Raw genomic sequence first — 22,153 nt, forward strand, 5'->3', positions numbered from 1 at the left:
AATTTGGTTCATTAGGCTCATTATAAAGTAATCCTTTCATTCTAAATACAACACACACATCCTATAAGAAGGGTACTAAATAATGAGAAATATATTTATATACTTAGTTCCCTCATTAAGATTAACAACAGCAAATATGAAAATGTGAAACAGATAAGCTATATAATTTTTTATTCACAGGACTGAGAACCTCATTTTCTGAAGTATATTCCTTAAGTTTCACCTTACCTTGTAAATACATAAAGTCAAGAAAAAAGAATGCAAGACAATCACTCAGTAACACATTCACTGAGGTGCGAAGATCTCTCAGGCAACAACATTGACACAGTAGGTGCTAAAGAATAAAACCATGCAGAAGAATGTAAACCAGGCCACAGTAATACTGTGATGTGGCTGGCAGAATTAGTGGTACTCTAAGCAGCCATGAAATTAATTACAACATGTAAGAATCATTCATAGAACTCCATCACAACATGTGGTAATAATATTTAGTCTATCTCTGTTTTTGAATGCATGTTTATAAAATATTTTTGTGATTTAAACAGTTAAAATAGAACAATATGGCATACCTCAAATCCTCCAAAATCATCATCATCCATTTTGCAGTGAAAGCCTGCCAAAAACATAAATGCATTTATTTAATAATATATAAGTAAATTGCTATTAAAATATACAAAATAAAGGTTGATTTTGAGGACACCTGACTCACAATAAAGTAATATTTTTATTCATTTTATAACACAATAACTTAATGGTATAGTAACAAGAAAAATCAAATAAACCTAATTTCAAGCCAAATGCTAGTAAAATGACAGGGTACAATGCAAATGGTCAACTCTACACAAAATAAATGATTCCAAAAATGTCATTTTATATAGACTGTAGATTTCAAAAGTAGGTGCTTAAAGAGAAAATGCATGTCTATACACATGTAAGTAAAATTTTCACCCTCTTTACATATGAACAGTTCTGGTAAAGTAAATGTATTCTAAGGTCAATTGTCTTTGAAAATAATTTATTTGTATTTTACTTATTAACAGGTAGGCAGAGAGGGCCCCAGAGGTGCATTTTCAACCATAACATTTTTTACGAAGTAAAATAATTAAAATGCATTAAGCTAGTATTGCTTACTTCCAAAAATGCAGTAATCAAGGAAAACTCTGTTTTTGCAACTTAATTATTACAGGCATATGAAACTGGACTGCAAGTTTTAACTGAGGCTGTCTACTGTAGGCTGCATTACAATAAAAAAGAACAGTGTTTGTGTGTGTGTGTATATGTATAGACTGGGCATGGGATGAGTAATAAAACCACAATTACAGTAGTTAAATACCACCTTGCATCTCCCTTGAAAAACACCCACTGGCCTTGTGGACCTAACCCTGTCAACAAAAGAGAGACAGACAGATAGATTGACAAACAGATAAACAAATAAATAACATTCCCTGAGCCAAAACAAGTCTGTCCCAGTTAATGCATCTAGCTAGATTGGTGGGGTTTAGAATGTTAAATATACTGGCAGGAGCCTATTTGCTTCTAGACACTGGCATGAGGAAAGTTCTATTTTGCTCAAGGGCTAAAATTTGACTAATATGCTTTGTTGCACTTATTATTAGCTCACTCATCTGTGCAGAGTTTCACCTGTGGTACTTAGGTTCATAGGTAGGTACTAGGCTATCTGCCCGAGGGCATTTATAAGCCTAGCCAGAGTGTGTCGGCTTTCTCTGCCCCATTGATTAATTAACTGATCCTCTGTCAAGCAGACCCAATGAAGTGACCCAGGGGTGTATTTTCTGTTACCCATCCACTCGTCAAGGTTTCTCTTGAACAGAGTTAGTGAGGGGCTCTGCCTGATGTAATTTGGAATTTTGTTCCAAAGCATGGGGAGTCTCTGTGACAGGAATCTATCCCTCCAGCTTGTTCTATTTATTGTTGTGGCAAGGTTTAGCTCACTAGAGTGTGCGGCTCGCAGTGACTTGGATTTCTTTAGGTGGAGCATGTCCATCAATTCTGAGTTGGACATGACTTTGCAAGTCAGGCAGAGATCACCTCTGAGTAAACGATATGCCACTGAGTACAGCCGGAGTTTATTCAGTCGGGCTGCATAGGACATAAGTTGGAGACCAGTAATCCTCTTGGTGAGGTACTTTTGTGGTCTTTCCAGCTGTTGGAAGTGTCTTGTGAGGTACATCCCAAATGGGGCATTGTACTCTATGATGGGTCTAATGAGTGACGAGTAGAAGGGCACTATAACCTCTTTATTTCTAGATGAGAACCCTTTAGTAATTAGATGGGCCACATAGAAGGATTTCCTAACTACTTTGGCAATATGATTGTCAAAGGAGAGATTACCATCTACCTGGGTCCCCAGATCTCTCATTACCTCTTCTGTATTAAGGGGGCTGCCACCTATGTGGTAAATTCATGGGTGTTTTGTTTTTCCCAAACGGGATGACTGCATTTTTTTGGCATTTAGCTTGAGGCCATGACTTTGACACTAGGTGTCCGTTTCAGTAAGGCCCTTTTGAAGGATGTCCGTGTCAGCCGGAGAGTCAATTATGGCTCCCAGTTTGCAGTCATCAGCGAACTTGGTTAGCCATAGTCCTCCTGTGTTTGCCTGTACTTCTGAGAAGTATATGCCGAACAGTAGGGGTCCCAGGACCGAGCCTTGCGGGACACCACTTGTGATTGGTTTAGAGTCGGACGTGGAGCCCGCTATTCTTACCGTGTGAGTTCTGTCTGTAAGCCAGTTGGCAACCCATCTCGTGACGTAGAGGTTTATGTTCAGGCTGGTGAGTTTTTCTGTAATACCCGAGTGAGGAATGGTGTCCTAAGCCTTGGTGAGGTCAAGGTAGGCTGTGTGAACCACCTTTCCCTCGTCTATGGCCTTGGTGACTGTCTCGAAGAAGTCAAGCAGGTTTAGTAGACATGATCTGCCCTTAAAGCCGAACTGGGTCGGGTCAAGTGTTTGGAGGTTCCCAATGTCTTTGTTAATGAGTTCCATGATGATGCCCTCCACAGCCTTGCAGACCAGGCTAGTCAGGCTTATGGGGCGATAGTTACCAGGGTCAGTTGTGGCTCCTCCTTTGTGGAGAGGAATAACCATTGCTGAGCGCCATTCTATGGGCACGTAGCCTGTGGAGAGGCTGAGGTTGAACTGCGTGTTTAGGTGGGGGGGGGGTTAGTTCGTTCTGTAGTTCGTGCAAGACACAGCCTGGAACACCATCTGGTCCCATTGACGCTGTTTTTTTGGCTTTTGAAAGGGCTGTTTTCACCTGTGCGTCTGTGATTTTTGGGACACTACACTTTTCCGGTATTGTTGTGGGCCCTTTTGGAGGTGAGAGAGGGTGAAGTTTGCACTGAATCTATCTGCCAGGATGTTGGCAATATCAGTAGGTTCAGTATATTTTGTGCTATTTTGCACTAGTTCAGTGCATATCTGCAAGTTGCCACTTAAGATTCTTAACATAGCTAAAGAAGGCTTTGTGGTTATCTTTTGAATCCTTGGCTATTTTTCTTTCAAGGTTAGCCTTGGATGATTTCATGAGGCACCTCAGTTTCTTACTGATACTGATCAGGGATGTCTTCCCTTCTTGGGAATTTGTTTTTTTTTTCTGAACTAGTTTCCTCCTTCTGTTGTATAGCCTGTTTATTGCAGGGGTCCACCAAACTGGTTTTCTTCTCTTAGAGGAGTGAGTCTTGGTTTTGCTAGGGATGACACAATCCATGCATCCTTGTAGGTGCTCATAGAGTGCATTTGTAAAGGTTTCTGCATCTTTGGCAGCATTATCCTTTAGCGTGGGGGCTGTGAAATTTACCACCTCTGTCTTAAGTAAGGTGAAGTTTGCTTTAGAAAAGTTTTTTACTGTGGTTTCCTTAGTTAGGGGTGGTGGTGGGGTGTGGACATCCAGAGTGATTAGTTTATGGTCTGATCTAACCAGTGATGGGTTGACCTCCGGTGTGGAACACCTGTCGCCCATGTTGGTGATGACCAGGTCCAATATGTTTTCACCTCTGGTAGGGGAGTTCACCAGCTGATCCAGGGAGTTTGAGTTGATGAATTCCAGGAAGCGCTGGGCCTGGGAATTTGTACTCAAGTAGTTTTCCCAGTGAATGGTAGGGTAATTGAAATCGCCCAATATCAGAGTGTTTGGTAGGACCTTCATGTTTTCCAGTGTCTCCAGAAAGGTGGAGTGGTGGTCCTGGGTCATGGAGGGTCATCTATAGCAGGCCACAATTTGCATTGCAAATTTGCCTGATGTTAGTTGCACATGGATGATCTCAGAGGTATCATGCTGCGGCCACTAACCTGGAGGTGTAGATACCCTTGATGAATATGGATACACCCTCTCCTTTTGTGTTTCGGTCCGTGTTCTGTGGTTGAAACGTGTGGTATGAGTTGTAGCTCGGTAGTGCTGGGGTGCTCTCTGGAGCCTTGAACCAGGTTTCAGTTACTGCACAGATGTCGACGTTCTCCATACTGAGGAATGCTTCAAGCACATGCATTCTGAGATTTAAACTCCTGGCGTTGAGTAGCATAACCCTCAGTTTTTGTTAATTGTGCTGTTTACGGAGGTGGGTTTGACTTTTGAGCCTTGCCTAAAAAAAAGCACTATGGGGGCAGCAAGAGCCTTGGCCAGTATTCGAAAGCCTAGGAGTGACAGGTGCAAGCCATCTCTTGCGAAGCAATGCGTCTTGTCGAGCATGTCGTCCCAGGCTGATAGACACTGGATCCCCTTTGAGTGACACCAGAAGCTTAGCCAATTGTTGAAATTGATCATTTTTTCTTTATACTGAGGTATCATTCTTGGTGAGGGCAGAATGCTACTCAGGGTCAGGGTCATACCAGCCTGGGCTACATGATCAGAGAGCTCTTCCATGTCTCTTTTCATGTAGTCCAGGGAAGTACGTCTCAGGTCATTCACACCAACATGAACAATGACAGAGTCATATTTTTACTTGTTCTGGAGTGACCTGAGTGCTTGTGTTATGTGGCGGATTCTGGCTCCTGACAGGCAGCTAACAGTAACCTTCTGCTTGTCTAACCTAGTGAGTGGTACGTCACTGTACCTGACTATAGAGTCACCAATTACTAGTGTGTTAGGTATGTTATTTCGCCTTAAGGGCAGTGACTGTGCGGCACACTGATTTTGTGTTTTATGTGTTGTCTGGTTTGTGGCAGGAAGTGCAGGTTGTTTGGGTGTCTGCTTTGGAGGTCTCTGATGCTTTTGCAGGTTTTTATTTAGAGCCTCCGAGTATGAATTTGTGTATTTATGTGTATTTTTTGCCAGTGCTGTTTTAGTAGGTCTGTGTGCGGCTGGAGTTGTGGTGCAAGTGTTAACCTTCTCCTCTTGACTGCCCCAGTCTTGGGTGGAGACAGCTTAGCTTCCAGTTTGGCTGTATAATTGCATCTCTCGCATATGTTAGTGGTTTGTGGTAGGAGGAGAGGGTTGTCTGTGCACATGAGGCAGTTGTAACATTGACTCAGGATACCCAGATTCACCAGCTGGACTGGAGAGTGCACCTGAAGTTGCCTTTTGGTCATGCCTGAATAGTAGGGTGAGCTGCTTAGTCGCTTGGTTGGTGAGGGGTGAATAAAGAGCCTTGCCCTGCTGGGCAATCAGTATCAGGGTAGATCAGTGTTTGCTATTAGGTTTGAGCAAGTGCTGGGCTGTAAGATGCTTTTTGAGTGCATAGGTTGAGAGTTAGACTAGTTTCAAGGGAAAAACTGAAGAGGAGACTTAGTGGAGCCGGGAATAATTTAACAGTAGCTAACCGGCACTGCCCGGTGCGCAAAACCGTGCAAACGCAGTTTTTATAGTAGGGAAATGAAAGAGACAGAAATTAGCCCAAAATGACCAATAAACTACTAACTTCTGGGCTAGAACCACTACTCCAGGGACAGACACGTTGCTCAAAGCTCCCCTCTTTCACAGGTGAACAGAGAAACTTCCTTCTATCCAAGTAAGGTATGGGCAACTCAGAAATTAGTATCACAGCCCTGAATTCAGCACTAGCTTTAAAACTGGACTATACTAGCTTAGAAAGGCGGGAAACAAGGATTTTGTTTTTGTTTGTTTTTTTGAAAAGATAAGGCAAAAACAGTAAAAAAATACACTTAAAACAGCTTTAAATGACTACAAACGATCAGAAAAGGCTATCGCACTTTAGTGTGTAGCCTACAACAGTTAAACAAATTATTTAAACAAAAAACAACTTTTTAAAAGTGCAGGCAGTCAAATAAGTACAATATGTGAAAAAAAACAAGCTTTTAAATCACAATAAACGCTGGAAAATCTGCGTTTAGGTGGAAAACAGCTAAGTACAGCAAGAAAGTACAGAAAACTTATATTTAATGACTCCAAAGTCTCTCTCCTAAGCTAGAAGGCTTGTATCAGTTTAAGGCTTTCTAGTGCTACCAGTAGGTTAGTTACAGGAAAGATGGGAAAGAAGCGCAGATGTGGTCTTTTAAACCAGAAAGTTGAAAGAGACGGAGAAACTGTCCAAATGGTCATTATAAACTACAATTTTTGGGCCAAGAACCTCTCTTCTTGTGGTAGACAAGCTTCACTACTGAAAGAAACAATAAATGCAATCCATCAAGTCCTCCTACTCACTTTACTACTAAACAATATTAAAATCTGACATTCTATTTCTTCAAAGAAATTATTTATCCCACCTAGAAAGGCTAGTTCGATGTAAGGATGGTACGTTAACCAAAAGACAAACAAAGAAACTGGAAGTTTGAGAATAGGTATTAACAGGCAGGAAAGTTCATCTCCAAGCACATTGTTTTTAATTAATTTAATATTCATACAATTTTCTGAAGGAACTGTAGAGTTTTCCTATTAATCTTCTTTTTCATTGATCTAAAAATTACAGGATCACAGAGCTACAGTTGGGTACAATCTTATTATCTGTGCAGACTTAAATTTGGTATCACTGTAACATCTAATCTTGGTGTTTCTTGGAAGAGATTCAGAATATACCATATTAACAGCTTGTGTATCATTGACCAGCTGGTGATTTCCCAGCATTCCTCAAGTTGGCACCAGCCCATACTAATATCACTAAGTTACCCATCCCAGACTACAAAGGGAAGAACTTCTGCATGATGTAAAGTTTGTTCTCACAAGTCCCTGTCAAAAGTGAAGTCCCCTAAGGTGCCTGAAAATAACTTGTGATGTAACAGCTGTGACAAAGGTCAGAGAGAATGGCAGTCCTTTCTATGACAGAATACTGCAAAATGGAAGCCTGGGCGAAATCAGGCATAAATACAAGGGATATACAACAAGAGGCACTACAGAATGTACTTCATGTAAATACCCTTACCTTGAATTACCTCTTGCAGAAATTCTATAAAATATGGCATCTATAAACCATGAAAAGTCTCAACTAGTTTCTGAAGAACATACAAGAAATCAGGTTTGGATACACAATGAAAACAGAAACACATTCTCAGTCTATTTTGTTTTGCAGTATACTTCTCCTAAAGCAAGATCTCCTATGAATCATATCCAGTTTATATTGCATTGTGAAATTAAGGGCAACAAACAGTCAGTGTCTCAGCAGTGCTCATACTTTAAGCCTGAGCTACAAGTGAGGGCAGTAAACTATCCATAGTTCTTTTAGAAGCATAAACAAAACTGTAATAAACAAAACTTTTTCTAATGGGCCTATAAAATAAATTTCCTAACCAAATGTAGCCTGCTTCAACATTTCTATCAGTATTCCTTTTACAAAAATACAACTGTCTTACTCTCCAAAGCAATGCACACACACAAGCACACACGCACACACAGACAATGGGTAACTTATTAGAAACTGTAGCTAATCTAAACACAGACAATGGGTATCTTCTAAGAGTCATTCTGTATTTTCAGAAAACAATAAAAGACTTTTGAATTTAAGGAACTAGAAATCAAACACTTTAGGTGACATAATGATCATCAGAAAAAGTTTACAAATCGATAATTTTAAGGTAAAGAAGCAGCTGCCTTGAAAACAGGTAAAGTACAATTGTCTGAAGCACTCATCATAATAGCAGGTGTATAAATCTGCTTATGTCTTCACTACCACCATTATCATTTGAATAAAGAGGATGATCTTCAGAAAATTTTTCTTATGCAGTAAATAATGCATCTTGAGCAGAGGCTATACTCAGCTGCAATACATTGTGCATGTCACATAACCAGTGCTTGGACTCATCAGTTCTCAGAGTTAAAGCCAAACTGGAGACCAATAAAACGTATAAAGGCCCTCAACCCCAGCCCATCAAACAGCTGTACACTTGTGAATGGTCACAGTCTGTCATCCACTCCAGCTAAGGTAATAAACATATAAGCTGCCTCACTTAGGAAGCACTTGCCATGTTAATATGGTGAACATACCAGACAAAAGGAATGCATTTTACCACAAGGTACTTCAAAGAAAGAGTAAGACTAAACTTCTACCACATATTGTACTCGTGTGGGTAATGCATGGTTTACCCACAGCTGGTGCAGTTTAGATGCTCTTGTGATACAACAATGTCAGAAATGAAAACAATGTTAGAAATGGATAAATCTGCATTGATCACATACGACTCTGATGTACTGCAATTATACATAACATTATCTTAAAAACAAACTTAATACCTTTTTAAAACGAATACCACCGTAATACAAAAATAAAAGTTATCTTTTAGTCATAACAATAAACCTGGAAAAGCAGGTCCACTCTTGTCAGCAGCAGGACTAAAGCTGCAAGCATGTAGTCAGCTCAGTATCTGAAACTTTACCAGGTTATCAGTCCCTCCTCTTTTACTAATAATGCTCTGCCAAACAGCTTCCTCTCTAGATCTATGTTAAACTGCATTAAGGTAGACCAAAAAGAAAAGAGCCATCACTAAACGTCCTACAGGCCATATATGCACTAAGTACGGGTGGGTATGTATGTTGATAAAGATGGACCTGCTCATTCAGAACTGATATACAACTTTCATATCATATATGAAGAGGTCTATCCTCATAAACAATGGGATGAAATTCCTAGCAAATCCTCATGGGTGGGCAAAGGAATATAACCCAATAACTTTGGCTCTGTAGCCTTACTTCCTCCAGACATTACATCTAGTTTATAACGTCTTTCAGAAGTACTTGGTGCCCATGTAGCTTAATATCCGTCATACAAGGATATCTTCCTGCAAAAAAACACCCGACAGGTAGCCATTGCCATGACTGAATGAGCTTGAGGCACAGCATGCAAAGATTTATTGCATTTATCAGAAGAATTTAATATAATCAGTCACTCATCCAGGCAAGGTAATTTTAGAGATTTTGAAGACCTACTTACTTATTTACTTACTGATTAATTATTATTTTTCAGAATAAGATGAACAATAGTGACAGATTTGGTTTTGTTCAGGTAGAATCTGAGCTGCCTGTGGACATCTACATAACATAATAAGCATTTTGTCTTTGTTGGAGCATTTAGCAGACAGAAAAAGATTTAGTTCAGTGGCTTCCTGGGGCATAAATAATGGATTCTTTCACAATCACTTTGTAAAACCAAACCAAATGCTGGCACACACAGTAGGTAACTCAAAAACTGTTCTGGTAGAAGTAAAAAAAAACTACTGGAAGACCTTTCTCCAATGTATAATTTTCAGTGTGGAAGTTCAGAAAAGGAAAACTCAATTTCTCTACAAAATGCAAAATTCCCAAGGAGCTACAGGAAGCTTAATAGGAAACTGGATAAGAAAAATGTCTCTGACAAAAGCTCTGTAAACTTTCAAGGTTGTTAGTGACAATGAGTTAAACTTGGCACAAATCTGAAACTGCTGCTAAGAGTATCTCAACAGAGAAACAAAATCTGTCACTGTTTTTAATAATTATAAACAACTTTCACAGTACAAACATCTGCAAAAGGTAGCATAAAACTACTGGAAGTGGAGCTGGAAAAGGATCCAAATCTTTGGACGTACAATATATAATAAAATATGTCCATTTACTCATGTATTAGACCTCTGGGAAAAGTCAGAATTGCAACTAACCTGTTAGCGTATGAAGGGTCTTTAGTCATTACTGGAACCAATGTTACCATGCACTTAAACAAAGGGATGATAAGGCTTGGTGAGAGTGTAGCAAGAGGATTCTGGAAGGACTCAAACATACACAGGCTTCTCTAGAAGTCAAAGCCAAAACAGAGAAAACTAAACTTTCAAGGTCAGTAGGAAGCTAAGTAAATGCGTTTGGGTTTACTTTTTTATCCTTTCTTCTAAATGAATTTTGGAATAAGAGAAAAGGAGCAAAAACATAAAGAAGTGCTGGTGGGCCATTTCTGAAGGACAGAATCCCTAAGAAGTTCCTGTTCATAAAAAGACGAATAAGGGAAAAGAAGCTACTGCATTTGGTGTTGATTAGGTAAGCAAATAAGTCACAGCAAGACGTTGCTAGTGATGGAAAACTGTCCTTGCCACTGCTAGCCTGAAGGACACTCATGTGGCATCACTAAACCTTAACTGAACCTTTCTATTACAGAAATATTTTCTTCCAGAATATGTCTGAGAATCAGAAAGCAGTTCATTGATGTAACCTATTCCCATACCCTCATCACTTCTCAACACATAGAATTAGAATTTGTTCTGCTCTGCTTATCTGTGTACCAAACCACTTCACTGTTGTCAGTGTGGGTGGCAACAGCACTTTGAGATAGGGAGTTCTGAAAGGTTTGCAATATGAGAAAGCCTGCCCCTATCTCTAAAATGTGCAGACTGACCTCTGCCTGTGGCCATACTCCTTGAAATTTTAACCTTGAAAATGCCCTCGCCTTAGGGAAGAAACATATGTGGTGGTAGGGATGGGGACTATTAATGGACTTCCCAGACAGGTTATTTATGGAAACAATGTTGGCTTGAGTAAGACTGCGTAGTAGTGCCCAATTCAGAGAGTAATGGCAGATTCCAGCATGTTCTCATAGTTGAGGTAGCAGTAGAAGCACTTTCTACATATATATTGTTTGCCTGTTTATGTATGATCTTATTGAATTAAAAAACAACAGAAGTTTTGCTGCTTCTCCTTTCCCCCTTTTGCTGCAGAACATTTCTGATGCAGCAAACAGAATGCCAAAGTGGTTTGCGAGCTGAATTTTCCTGAAAGTTGTACTGGGTCAGTTTTCTTTTTCAATGCAAAAGTCGTTATATGCCATAACTTGCAAATCTTCAAAAAGAGAAGGAAAGAAATTAGTAGTTTTATCATCAGAAGGATAAGAAGAAGAATTAAAGGGCAGCAGATTCGTATGACTTTTCCTTTGTCTTGAATCAGGAAGAATGTCAATACCAAAAGAAATAAGTAATGCATCGTTAGATTACCAGAAGCCTGCATTTCATTTACTGTCTATACCCTGAAAGACATGCTGCTGGATAGAAGTTTCCTGTGACTGAATTTATATTTAAGCAATAATCCACGACTATGTGTGGGTATATCATGATAACGAAAAGCCCGAAGATAGATTAGCATAAATGAGGATGAGGTGATAGGAAATGGTTATGTAAAGTAGTAAGGAGGGTAGGATAGCCAGGTGAATATGAGGAAGTGGCGATGGGTAAAGAATCTGTACAGATAGGGATACACAAGATTTATGTTCAACCAGGGGTATAGCATGAGCAGAGACATGAGTTTGTTAAGGGGCCTTTCAGAAGATCCTTGACAGAAGGGTGGTAGGTTACAGTGTTAACAGGCTGTAGAACACAATTCCATTTTTTGGCAACAGAGTAGCTGTAAAGGATATTTCCAATTACCTTCTGAGGTTTATAGATGGTGAGAAGTACTTTCTCGTTTGAACAAAGGGGTCGGTCTGGGTGACACGAAGGAAGAACACAGCTTTGTGCAGGACAGGCATGGGGTTTATAAATTATTTGAGGGCAGTAGCTAATTGCACAAAGTCCAGGTAGTGGAGTAGTTCAAGCCAGTTCAAACTTTTATGGGCCTTGCACTGATGTGTATAGTATTGTTTACTGGCAGCAAATTTAGCAACTTTGTTGTAGCATATTTCAAGTTTAGTTTTAACAGATATCTGCAAGTTGGTAAGGACAGAGCCACCACATAAGAGTGAAGGAAGGAGGTAAGTTATTGCTAGGGTAGTTTCAGCAGAGCTTTTAAGAAAACTTTTATATCTATAAGGCATGCCATGTTTCTGGTGAGTTTTTTTTATATATATTATTTTGAATGTATAGTTCAAATCTGAGATTGTCATCAATTGTCACACCAAACAGTTTTGCATGGGATACAGTTTCTATCTCTGCATTGTTAAGTGAAAACATTTTGATGTTGGATTTGTCCTTTAGGTATGCTTTGGGGAGGAAAAGGACTAGTTTTGTTTTTTGGGGGGTTTAAATAATTATTGGAAATTGTGAAGCCAGTTTTCAGCAAAGTTGAAGGCTTCTAGTGGGAGTTCAAGAAGATGCTCCAGAGTGTCAGATGAGCACATTAGTGCTGAGTCATCGGCACAGTGTATAAGTGATGCTTGCCTAGAAGAGGTATAGAGGTTATTAATGAAAATGTTAGAGAAGTGAACCACGACTTCAGCCTTGAGGTATACCAGTGGTTAAGGGGAGGTAAGGAGGAAAAGTATGTTGCCATCTAACAGTTTGCTGTCTATCATATAGGTAGCTTTTAAACCATTGAAGTGAAGGAGGGGATAGGCTGAGATAGTGCAATTATTGAAGGAGTTTGCTATGTGAGACGGCAGCAAAGGTTTTGGACAAATCTAGAAATATGGAAAAGATAAGTTTGCCAGAGTCCCTTTTCTTGTTTATATTATCTAAAAAGGATAATAGTGCAGTAGTTTACTATGGCCAGGGCAGAATCCATGTCGAGTACTAGTTAAGAGCAGTTGTGAGAGGAGATGGTGAAAAGGTTGAGTGTGGATACATTTTTCCAGGATTTTTGAGAGAATTGCAATGGGACAAAAGTTAGAGACTTCTGTAGAGTTTCCTCCTTGTGCAATGGGATGACATATGATCCTTTCCAACTGGCTGGGACATAAGATTCCTGTATGGATCTATGGATTAAGATAGCTACTGGGTAAGATATAACTTCTGCTGCCATTATGAGATAATCAGGTGGAGGCTGTCGACAATTGTGGAGCAAGTTTAAGTAACAGTTTTTTATAGTAGCTACTGTTACAGGTTTTAATCTGAAGATGTTAGCACATGTAGCTAAGGATTGTTTGGATTCATATTTTTCCAAGGTTAATGTGGTAGTGGAGAGGGCAGTTGGTAAAATGTTATGCGTTTGTGTAGAAGATGATATGGTGTTGGTGAGGGCAGTACTGTTCTCTATAAAGCATTTATTAACTGTAGTTGCTATTTCTAGGGGGGGACAGGTTTGAAAGGAATACAGATCTCCTTTTTGAGTCAGGATTATTATGTGAATATTTGTTTTTTAGCTTGATTATAAAGTTCCCTGTATCAGTGAAAATTTTATTTAGTCACTCCCTCCAGGCCTGGTCTCTGGTACGCATAATATTTTTGATGAGAGTGGATAGCCAGGGGGAGTAGTTGACTTTTAATCGTTTTATACGTAGGGGGCAAGGTTATTTAGGGTGTTTAAAAAAAGGTACTAAAAGTTGGAACTGCATCATCTAATGGGAGAGTATTTAGCATAGACCAGTTGAAGGACTGTAGGATACTGTTATGTAAATTTTTGTTAAATTTTGTGAGATTCCTGGTTGGTTTAAGTTGGTATTAGGGTGATGAGTGGTAAGTCTGTGTGTGTATGCGGGGAGATGGTCTCTTGGGGAGTTAGGATAGGTTCCACTGATAGTATATTTACTGGGGTCTGAGACTAAAATTCAATCAAGAATTTTTATTACTTTTGTTGGATCTAGCAGGTGTTTTGATTAATTGAGTCAGACCAAATAGATTTATGCTGGATTAGGGACTGTCAGGGGTTACATTTTGCCAGTCAAGACTGACATCACCAAAAATTTTTTTTTTTTTTTTTTTTTTTTTTACAGTTTAGCTTCAAAAGTGTTATGACAAGTTTGGCCGAGTGAAATTTAGGGATGAAGTTGGAACAAGAGGAGAGGTTATAGGAGTTGAGTTACAGCAGGGTGACTCCTCCTCTTTTTTGTGGGTCGGTCAGTTCTCATCATGTTATAGCCTGGAGGTAGTGTTACTGTATCTTTCATGCTGGAGTTAACCCATGTTTCAGTGATGGCTAAGATACCTGGGGAACAAAGTGCTATCCAGGCATGCAGATCTGTAATTTTATTACAAATACTATCAAGATTTAATGTTATCGGACTTAGTTTTTTGGTTGGACTTGTGCTTGATGGAGTGGGAGACTGATATATCTGTAAATGGAAATTGGATTGGGTGGAAAATGTCTGTATAAGAAGTAATAGATGCAACAGAGAAGAGATCACTTGTTACCGGCTATTACGGTGCTTGCAGGAACAGGCAGTATTGAAGTTTAGGTTTACATTAGTAGGGCCAGGGTTGGGTGTATGTCTCCACACAATTGAATCTTTGAGTTTCAAAGCAAAACTCTGGAATAATTCTTAAGGATGGGTATGAGTGGATACTTTATTTTGAGGGAGCGGTGATCACAGTGAAGCAAGTATTCTGTATGTAAGACAGAGAATAGTGGAGAGAGTGAAGGGGCTATGAGATATAGTAGAATAGTTATAATTGTCCAATTTAAGTAGGAGGCTGGAGTTTGGGGTTGTGGTAGTATAGTTTAAGGGAAAATGATAGTATGTTATGTGGGAGAATAATATAAGGAGCAGCACGTTGTACACTAGAGATGATGATGCCGCTGCTGCTGCTTCCAAGTCACCCACTAAGGGTTTTTAGACCACATTTGACCTACCATGGGATACACAAAACAGAAATAGTGGCCTGCTACAGGGTGAGCAGGGACACCATACAGAAAGCAGTAGATATCTACCAGCCTCATCTGAGAATCCAGGGGAATCATAGAGAACTCATCCCAGTCGATACAAAGGTATGTATAGCTTTACATAATTTAGGTACTGGTACTTTACAGTGACCTACACAGGACACAGTGGAGAGTTCATAGGCCTCTGCCTCAAAAATATTTTATCAGTTCCTTGATGCAATGCTTCAATATGTGAGGAAGCACATTGGGTGTCCATGTGCTCTAAAGGAGAGAGCTGCCACCATGCAAAATGTCTATTCCACAGGCCATTTCCCTGAGGTACTGGAGGGCTATAAATTGCACCCACATTGAAATAAAGACCCCACTTGGTGAACTAGGAAGGAGGTATGTGAACAGAGAGCAAAATCACTATATCAACTGCCAAGTGGTCTGTAATGCACAATGTATCGCCTATAATGTGTGTGCATGCAACCCAGGCAGTCTCATCCCCTACCATGGAAAATTATTTTAACTAACAAATGTATTACTTAACAGACATGGGCTGCCACCAGTGCACAACACTTGGTAATGAGCAACAAAGTTAACTAAAGGTTTCATGTCCTATGGCAAAAAAACTGATGAGAATTTGCCTTCAGTCCCATTCACACAGTACTCCTTGGGATAATGTGCTTAGCCCTGCTGTGTGACAGAAATCAATACTAATAAGGTCTGATTACTCAAGTGTTGTACTCCCTTTTGAGGCAGCCAGCTGCAATCCAGCACAATACTCAACCTATCACTTCAAATGTGTGTTTTCTGACAACTGTGATATACCCTTCTCTGTGGCATCATCAGTTAGTGCACAGGTCTAGAGAACATTGAGTTAGATAGGCAGGTGTTCGAATCCATTAGTTTGTAATTTGCATTACTGTATTCAAAATAAAGTTCTCACAGGCAGGAATGGCTTACTAAACAGATGGTGATGTGTTCAATGTTACTAAGTGGTAACACTTTCAAAGATGCAGGGTTTTGATGCATTCTTTTTTAAGGGAGCCCATATGCCTTCAAATACATAGCCCATGTTATCCCTTTAACTGTGAGAATTCTGACAACTGTATTATGAGTTCTTCTGTGGCATCAGCAGCTACTGCACTGGTCTACAGAATGAGTTACATGTGCATGTGTTCACAACCAGCATTGTCTACCTTGTAGGAGTATGTAAAACAAACAAGCAAACAAAAAAAAGAGGACATTGATGACATGCTGGAATGGCTTACTCAGAAGGTATGGTGTGTGGCATTTTATTTTTTTCTGTTGCTTTGTTTATTTATTTTTGATGGGTAGGAGATTTTGACCCACCTCACTTTAATGACATACATTTAGCATCTTCCATAATGGACTGTTTGAACAAGGCAGTATCACTAATCAATGGTTTGGAAAAGTAATTGTCACTTCTCATCCTGTAGCAAAAATTGCTGAGAATTTGTCTTTGGCTACATGGCTCTGCCTGTCACACAGTGAAGGTTAGAGATGATGCACGGATGACAACAGTATTGTAGGCCTTTCTTCAAATTTATTATCTCAGCTCTCATAGTTTCCATGATTCACTGTAACCCTGATGTGATGTTGTAACTGTCTGTGAGATAATGTTGAGTGTTGCGATCCAGAAATTACTGTTGTCTCTTACACAATGTTCAATTCACTAGTCATTTTCCAGTAATGCTGTCACACACCCTTTAAATGTACATTTCCACAGAAGAGTTGTACAAATTGTTGTGTGGCAGCATTAGCTAATACACGTCATGTGATTGTGACTATGAAGACAGGCTTTCTAATCCCAACTGATATACACTGAAGCAGTATACAAAACAACTATTGCTAGAAAATAATGTCAATGCACAGAAGTGTTGTGATTACGTCTCTTTGGATATGGCACTTTCACAGTGGTTGTTGTGCTCACTTTTAACCACGGACACACACACATACACACACACGCGTGCACACGCTCGTGCACATGCACGCACACACACACACACACACACACACACACACACACACACACACACACACACACACACACACACACACACATTGATGAACTCTATATGATTGATTTCTGGCAGAAGTTCCATCCCAATAAAGGTTTAATGACATGTCCTATATTACGTGTACATACATCTCACCTGTTTATGTATCATATTCAGTTACTTGTTGTCCCATCTGACATTTGTGTTTTTGTGACATATTTCTGTGGAATGTATTCACACAAATATTTCCTGATGGACTCCATATGAGTGATTTCTGGCAGACGTTCCATTCTAGTACAGGTTTAATGACTTCTCCTATATCTCCAGTGTACAATCATCTCATCTGTTATAATTATCATAGCTTTTCCTGTTTATGTATCATATTAAGTTACTTGTTGTTCCACCTGATATTTGTACTTCTGTGACATATTCCTGAGGTATGCAATCACTAATGAGTAATCTTTTCAATGTTTCACTTCCTACCATTTACAACATGCATACTAATTCCACGACTGTTATTGTATCCACTTTAACAACTTGTAGCAGAAGTATGCTCTATTTTTCCCCATGTTTGCACATTTGTCCACACATTTATGTACATCTGTCCAGTATTTTTGCATTAGGACTATAAGAGATGTGCCCATGTGTAATTCAAAAACTCTAATCTTATTGTCCTACAAGAGTTTTTACTCCTCAACATTTAATGATTGTTTGTTAATGAGAATAACAATGCCAGTAATGTTCAACATGTCCATAATTTCATGCAGTGTACTGCATAACAATATCAGCCTTCATCGTCCATTTGTTGCTAGGCTCTCCCTTGCTCATGTATTCCTTAATTACCTATATTATGCTGTGGAGTGTGTGCACCCTCGCTTCTGACTCTCTGGTTGGTCTTGCACACTGTATTGTTTACACTGTGCACACACATATGGTTGTTCACATGCTTACAGCTCCTCTTCACGCTATGTACCTTGGCTTCCTGCATACTTGATAAGCAATGCTGCTTCTGACAAAATCAAAGCTGATCGTGTTAGCTTCTGCATGATTGTGCATGACGTTAATGAATCCCTGGGACAGTGTTAAAAGATACGGACAAATCAATAGTCACAACAAACATTAATAATTATAAACAATAACTTTCACAGTACATATTAGTAATTATAAACAAAGACTGACTTGGAGAGAGGTAGTTACTGCAATGAGATAGGATGAAGAGAATAGGTGGAGCTACTGGTTATGCATAAATACCTAGCAGCAGAGTTAAGCTAATAGGAGAGAGGGAGTGGGAAAATAAGAATCTGCAGGAAAAAGCAACCCTAGACCATGATGAACCAGCATAAACCAGCACTATTTTTTTTTCTGGATTCCATTTGGTCATCCATAGAATAAGAATTCACTGCAGTTACAGATAACAACAACTAAACTAAAAGAAATTTATGTGGAAGATAAATGTAACTAATAAAAGGTAGAAGAATATTGCATAAGTATTTTAGAAGTACTAGGGACTGCAGGTTCCATACACAGAAATGCAAAAAAAAAAAAATTATTACACATTGAAAACTTAACAGCACAACTCCTCTAATCCTGGAAGACTGAATTATCCACACAACAAAAGCTGAAACCAAATTAGTTGTAGATGTACACTGAATGAAAGCCAATGCACGAAGTATATGTAAAATACTTCTTTAATAGACCATAAGCAGCACAAACTTGTTCACATTAAGTGCTTTCATCCACACTAAGGTGGACTTCATCAGAGTTGTGTGGATAATTCTGTTGTCGTCAGCTGTTTCCTTGAAATTCTTAAATCCTGGAAGACTGTGATTTATTACATGGACTGGAACACAGTATTCAAAGAATCAGCTCAAAAGAATTATATTACCAGGGGCACAAAGCTGCCATGAATAGTGTACTTAGGACCCTATGGAACACTTGGGAAGAAAATTTCTTGAGACTTGTAATAGCTACCTTTCTTTATACGAAGAAAAACAGAAGTTGTTAGCGTCATTATTGAAGCTACCCTTGATCTTAGCCAAAAAGCTGAGAAGCATTAGTGTCATTGTTGACGCTAGTAAAATTTGACCAGCCATCTTTAAAATCAACCCAGTAAAAACAGCAAATCCAAGAAATAGGCAAAAAGTATCCCAGAAGGCTCAGTCTTAGTGAAAATAAACTCATATCTTTTATTTCGGGACTGATGAGTGCTGCTGTATTCAATATTCTCTTAGGTATATGCTGCTACATTTATACAAGTCAAGCAACAAGAAGTGGGAGGAGAAGGGTGGGGGCTGCGTTTGGTAAGAGGTCTCAAGGGGCTGGACTAAGGGTGTGTCTTCCTGTGCCTGGTGATCAGGTGCTGGATGGCCATCATACAAGGGGTCAAGCCCCAATGTTCACCACCTCACTCCTTAATTCAAATGTTACATGACATTAGAGGTAACTGGAGAAATGCACATTTAGATTAATGTATGCCAATGCAATAAAAATGTAACTTGACAAGAAATGTCTAGTATACAAATATGTGGTGCTTTCCCCTCAAGCTTCTTCAGATCTATCCCTTTCAAACACACTTATCAGCCTCTTAGAGTAAGAAATCTGGAGAAAGCCATATACAATGAGGAGACAAAGGCCCAAAAATAGACAATTTATAAATATTGCTCTTTCAAACTTAGAAAGTTAATAAAATAACAGGTTTGCATTAGCATGAATTAAAGGGTATAACGTCTGAATCTTAAATGTCTCTCATTATTTTCTGACTTCAGTCTTCAATCATTTGCTAATGATTTTCCAGAAAACTATAATTTTTGAGGAACAGGCCAAAAATATGAAGCGGAAATCTGGACAGTTTAGAGAGATACTTTCAAACAATCTCATAGACACATCTTTGCCAAACATGGCCAAATAATTTAAAACATTTTTTTAAAAAACATTACAAGAATAAAAGCATCATAACACTTATGAATAATACATGTGTCAATAACTCCACTTTTATGGGAGGGTGGGTGTAATTGTGGAAACCCCAGTGCCAGGACTGGCAAAAGGTGGACATTATGGTTTCAAATGTTTTTGCAAAAAAATTCTCAGACCTTTTAAGCCATACATGGCACACCATGGCGTTTCATGAGACAGTGAAAATAGCTATGCCATCCAGAGCCTGGCTGTTCCATGTGTTTTCTGGCAGAAACAATTGCTCTCAGGTCTCAATGTGCCTTGCACAATTTCTGGTGCTGCAATCTGACCACATATCACAGTCATGGTGTATATGATGTATTCTGTTTCTGGTGGTTAACTACTCTACTTAAATGTGAGTGGTGTGCCTCTCTAGCATAGACAAAGCCCAGCTTAGTGAAAAACTTGTGGAACCACCACTTGGTAAAGAATCCCCAACACCTGTACATGCCATTAGTCAGGCCTGTGGAATGAAACTGAAGTTTCTTAGAAGGCTGGTCAGAACCTGGGATCCATCTGAGATGGGTCTGTTTGAATGAAAAATGGCAGGAAAACACAGTGACATGGCAAATGGTCCCAGGCTGATGAATGGTGGCAGGTCAGGAGAGTCCTAAGGAAAAAAAACTTAAACTCTTATCAAATAGTGAGCCACTCATCTCTTCCACACAGGCAAAGGAGCTGGAGTCCTTGGAGTTACAAAGTCAACACCTGCTAAACGCAGGAGGGTTCATGTAGTTGGGGAGGAAAACCTTTTACTGTGTTTGCCACATACCCAGACCTTTAGTGTAACCTCTCAAAACCTCTGCTTTTACATTAGGGAAGTATCATAAAACTCTGTTAGTCTGGAATGGTTCAGTTACCATTTCATACCAACATACCTAGGAATGTAATATAATATCCAAGGTAACAGGCTAAAACAGGGAATAAATAACCTACCCTGAAGCAAGCCAAATGTAATGAAAAAGATCAATGTCTTTAAACAATTAATCCACAGATGCAACAACTGCCTCCACTTACACAGGAGAGGCAACCAAATTAGGAACTCATTAGTAATTAGTGCTAAGTGGTCCCTGCTTTGTCACAGCTGGCATACCACTCTTCTATTTGGAATCAACTAGTAAGCATACAACCTAAAAACTATGAAGTTTTAACAAATAAAATAATAAAAAGCTCAGCAAAATGCAAAGTATAAAACTCAACCATACAAGACCCAGAAAAGAAACAGGATCATGCAGCTAGTCCAATAGGAGGATTCCTAAATTGGATGCTGGAAACCCTTATCATACTGAGGGCATAATAACAGTTGGAAGTCAGGCCCCTGGAATGTCCTGTCCTTTGATGTTGAAGGGAGACAAGCAGTGTTTCCATCTAGCTACCACTACCAGGAACCATGCCAAGTAGAAAGCACTTATGGAAAATCCAGCCTGGGCAGCCAAAGAACTTAACTTGTGATGATTACACAGAAGCTTATATCTATCAGGATGGTGAAAAAAAGAAGACACCCAGTCCTAGCCCTAGTGAGCTGCAGATGTTTGCTAGTCAAATGTGCAACAGAGAAGGAGTTGTGGTCTTACTCAGGCAGCTGGGTGACGAAATGGCTGTAGACCCATTCATTAAGGAGTTCGGTTGTGGAACTCATGGTGGCCTGAGTTCAAAATGGAAATTTAATCCATGTGGTGGTGGGTGTGGCTTCCAGTTTGCTTGCCTGCTGGTCCAAGCTAATGTGGGTGTGAAGGGGTAATACAGGCAGTCCCTGTGGAAAGCTGGACGCAAAGAAAATGAGGGGTCAGGACTGGAGGACTTTGGCAGAAAAAGCGCAAGTCCAAGTGGGAATTTGGGGGGGGGGGGGCAACCAATGGATCACAAACATTTAGTTCAGTATCGAAATATTAACCCTCATTCCATGATCCAAGCATTAAACTTCATTTACTGTCATTTGGAAGTATGCAAGTTCACCATCAGTAGAAGTTCTTGCTGCTGAGATATCCAAGACTAAGGATACTGCGGATTGAGCATGAGGAGTTTATAGACTTGGTATTTACAGGCCTTGAGTTGATTTTCACTGGAGTTCTTTTTTCCCCAAAATGTTGTTTCTGTTTCCTTGTAATACTCCAGTGTTAACTGTCTCCAAAATGAGGAAAACAAAGCATTCATGATCAGGGTATTCAGTGAGATGTTTTGAAATGGGCTTTTTTTTTTTTTTTTTGGAGTCATTAGTCTGATCACAGATAAATGTTGAGCAAGACATCCTTTCGGTTTGTTGATGTCCTTCCAATATAAAAACAGTTACATTTGCTGCAGCTGAGCCTA

The 22,153-nt window shown here is 39.5% G+C and overlaps 1 protein-coding gene across 1 annotated transcript in view; it reads right to left on the reverse strand.

Annotated features, from left to right (window-relative positions):
- Positions 1 to 22,153, reverse strand: part of CCDC91 (coiled-coil domain containing 91) — a 1,729,462-nt gene that overhangs the window by 1,680,532 nt on the left and 26,777 nt on the right. The window contains exon 2 of the mRNA XM_044088193.1: positions 570 to 613. Within this exon, the coding sequence (XP_043944128.1) occupies positions 570 to 599 (30 nt within the window). The 5' untranslated portion in view covers positions 600 to 613. The remainder of the gene's footprint in view (positions 1 to 569; positions 614 to 22,153) is intronic.

The sequence above is a fragment of the Protopterus annectens genome, chromosome 11.part0, assembly GCF_019279795.1.
Source record: "Protopterus annectens isolate FY-2018-M chromosome 11.part0, PAN1.0, whole genome shotgun sequence".
Classification (NCBI taxonomy): Eukaryota; Metazoa; Chordata; order Ceratodontiformes; family Protopteridae; genus Protopterus; species Protopterus annectens.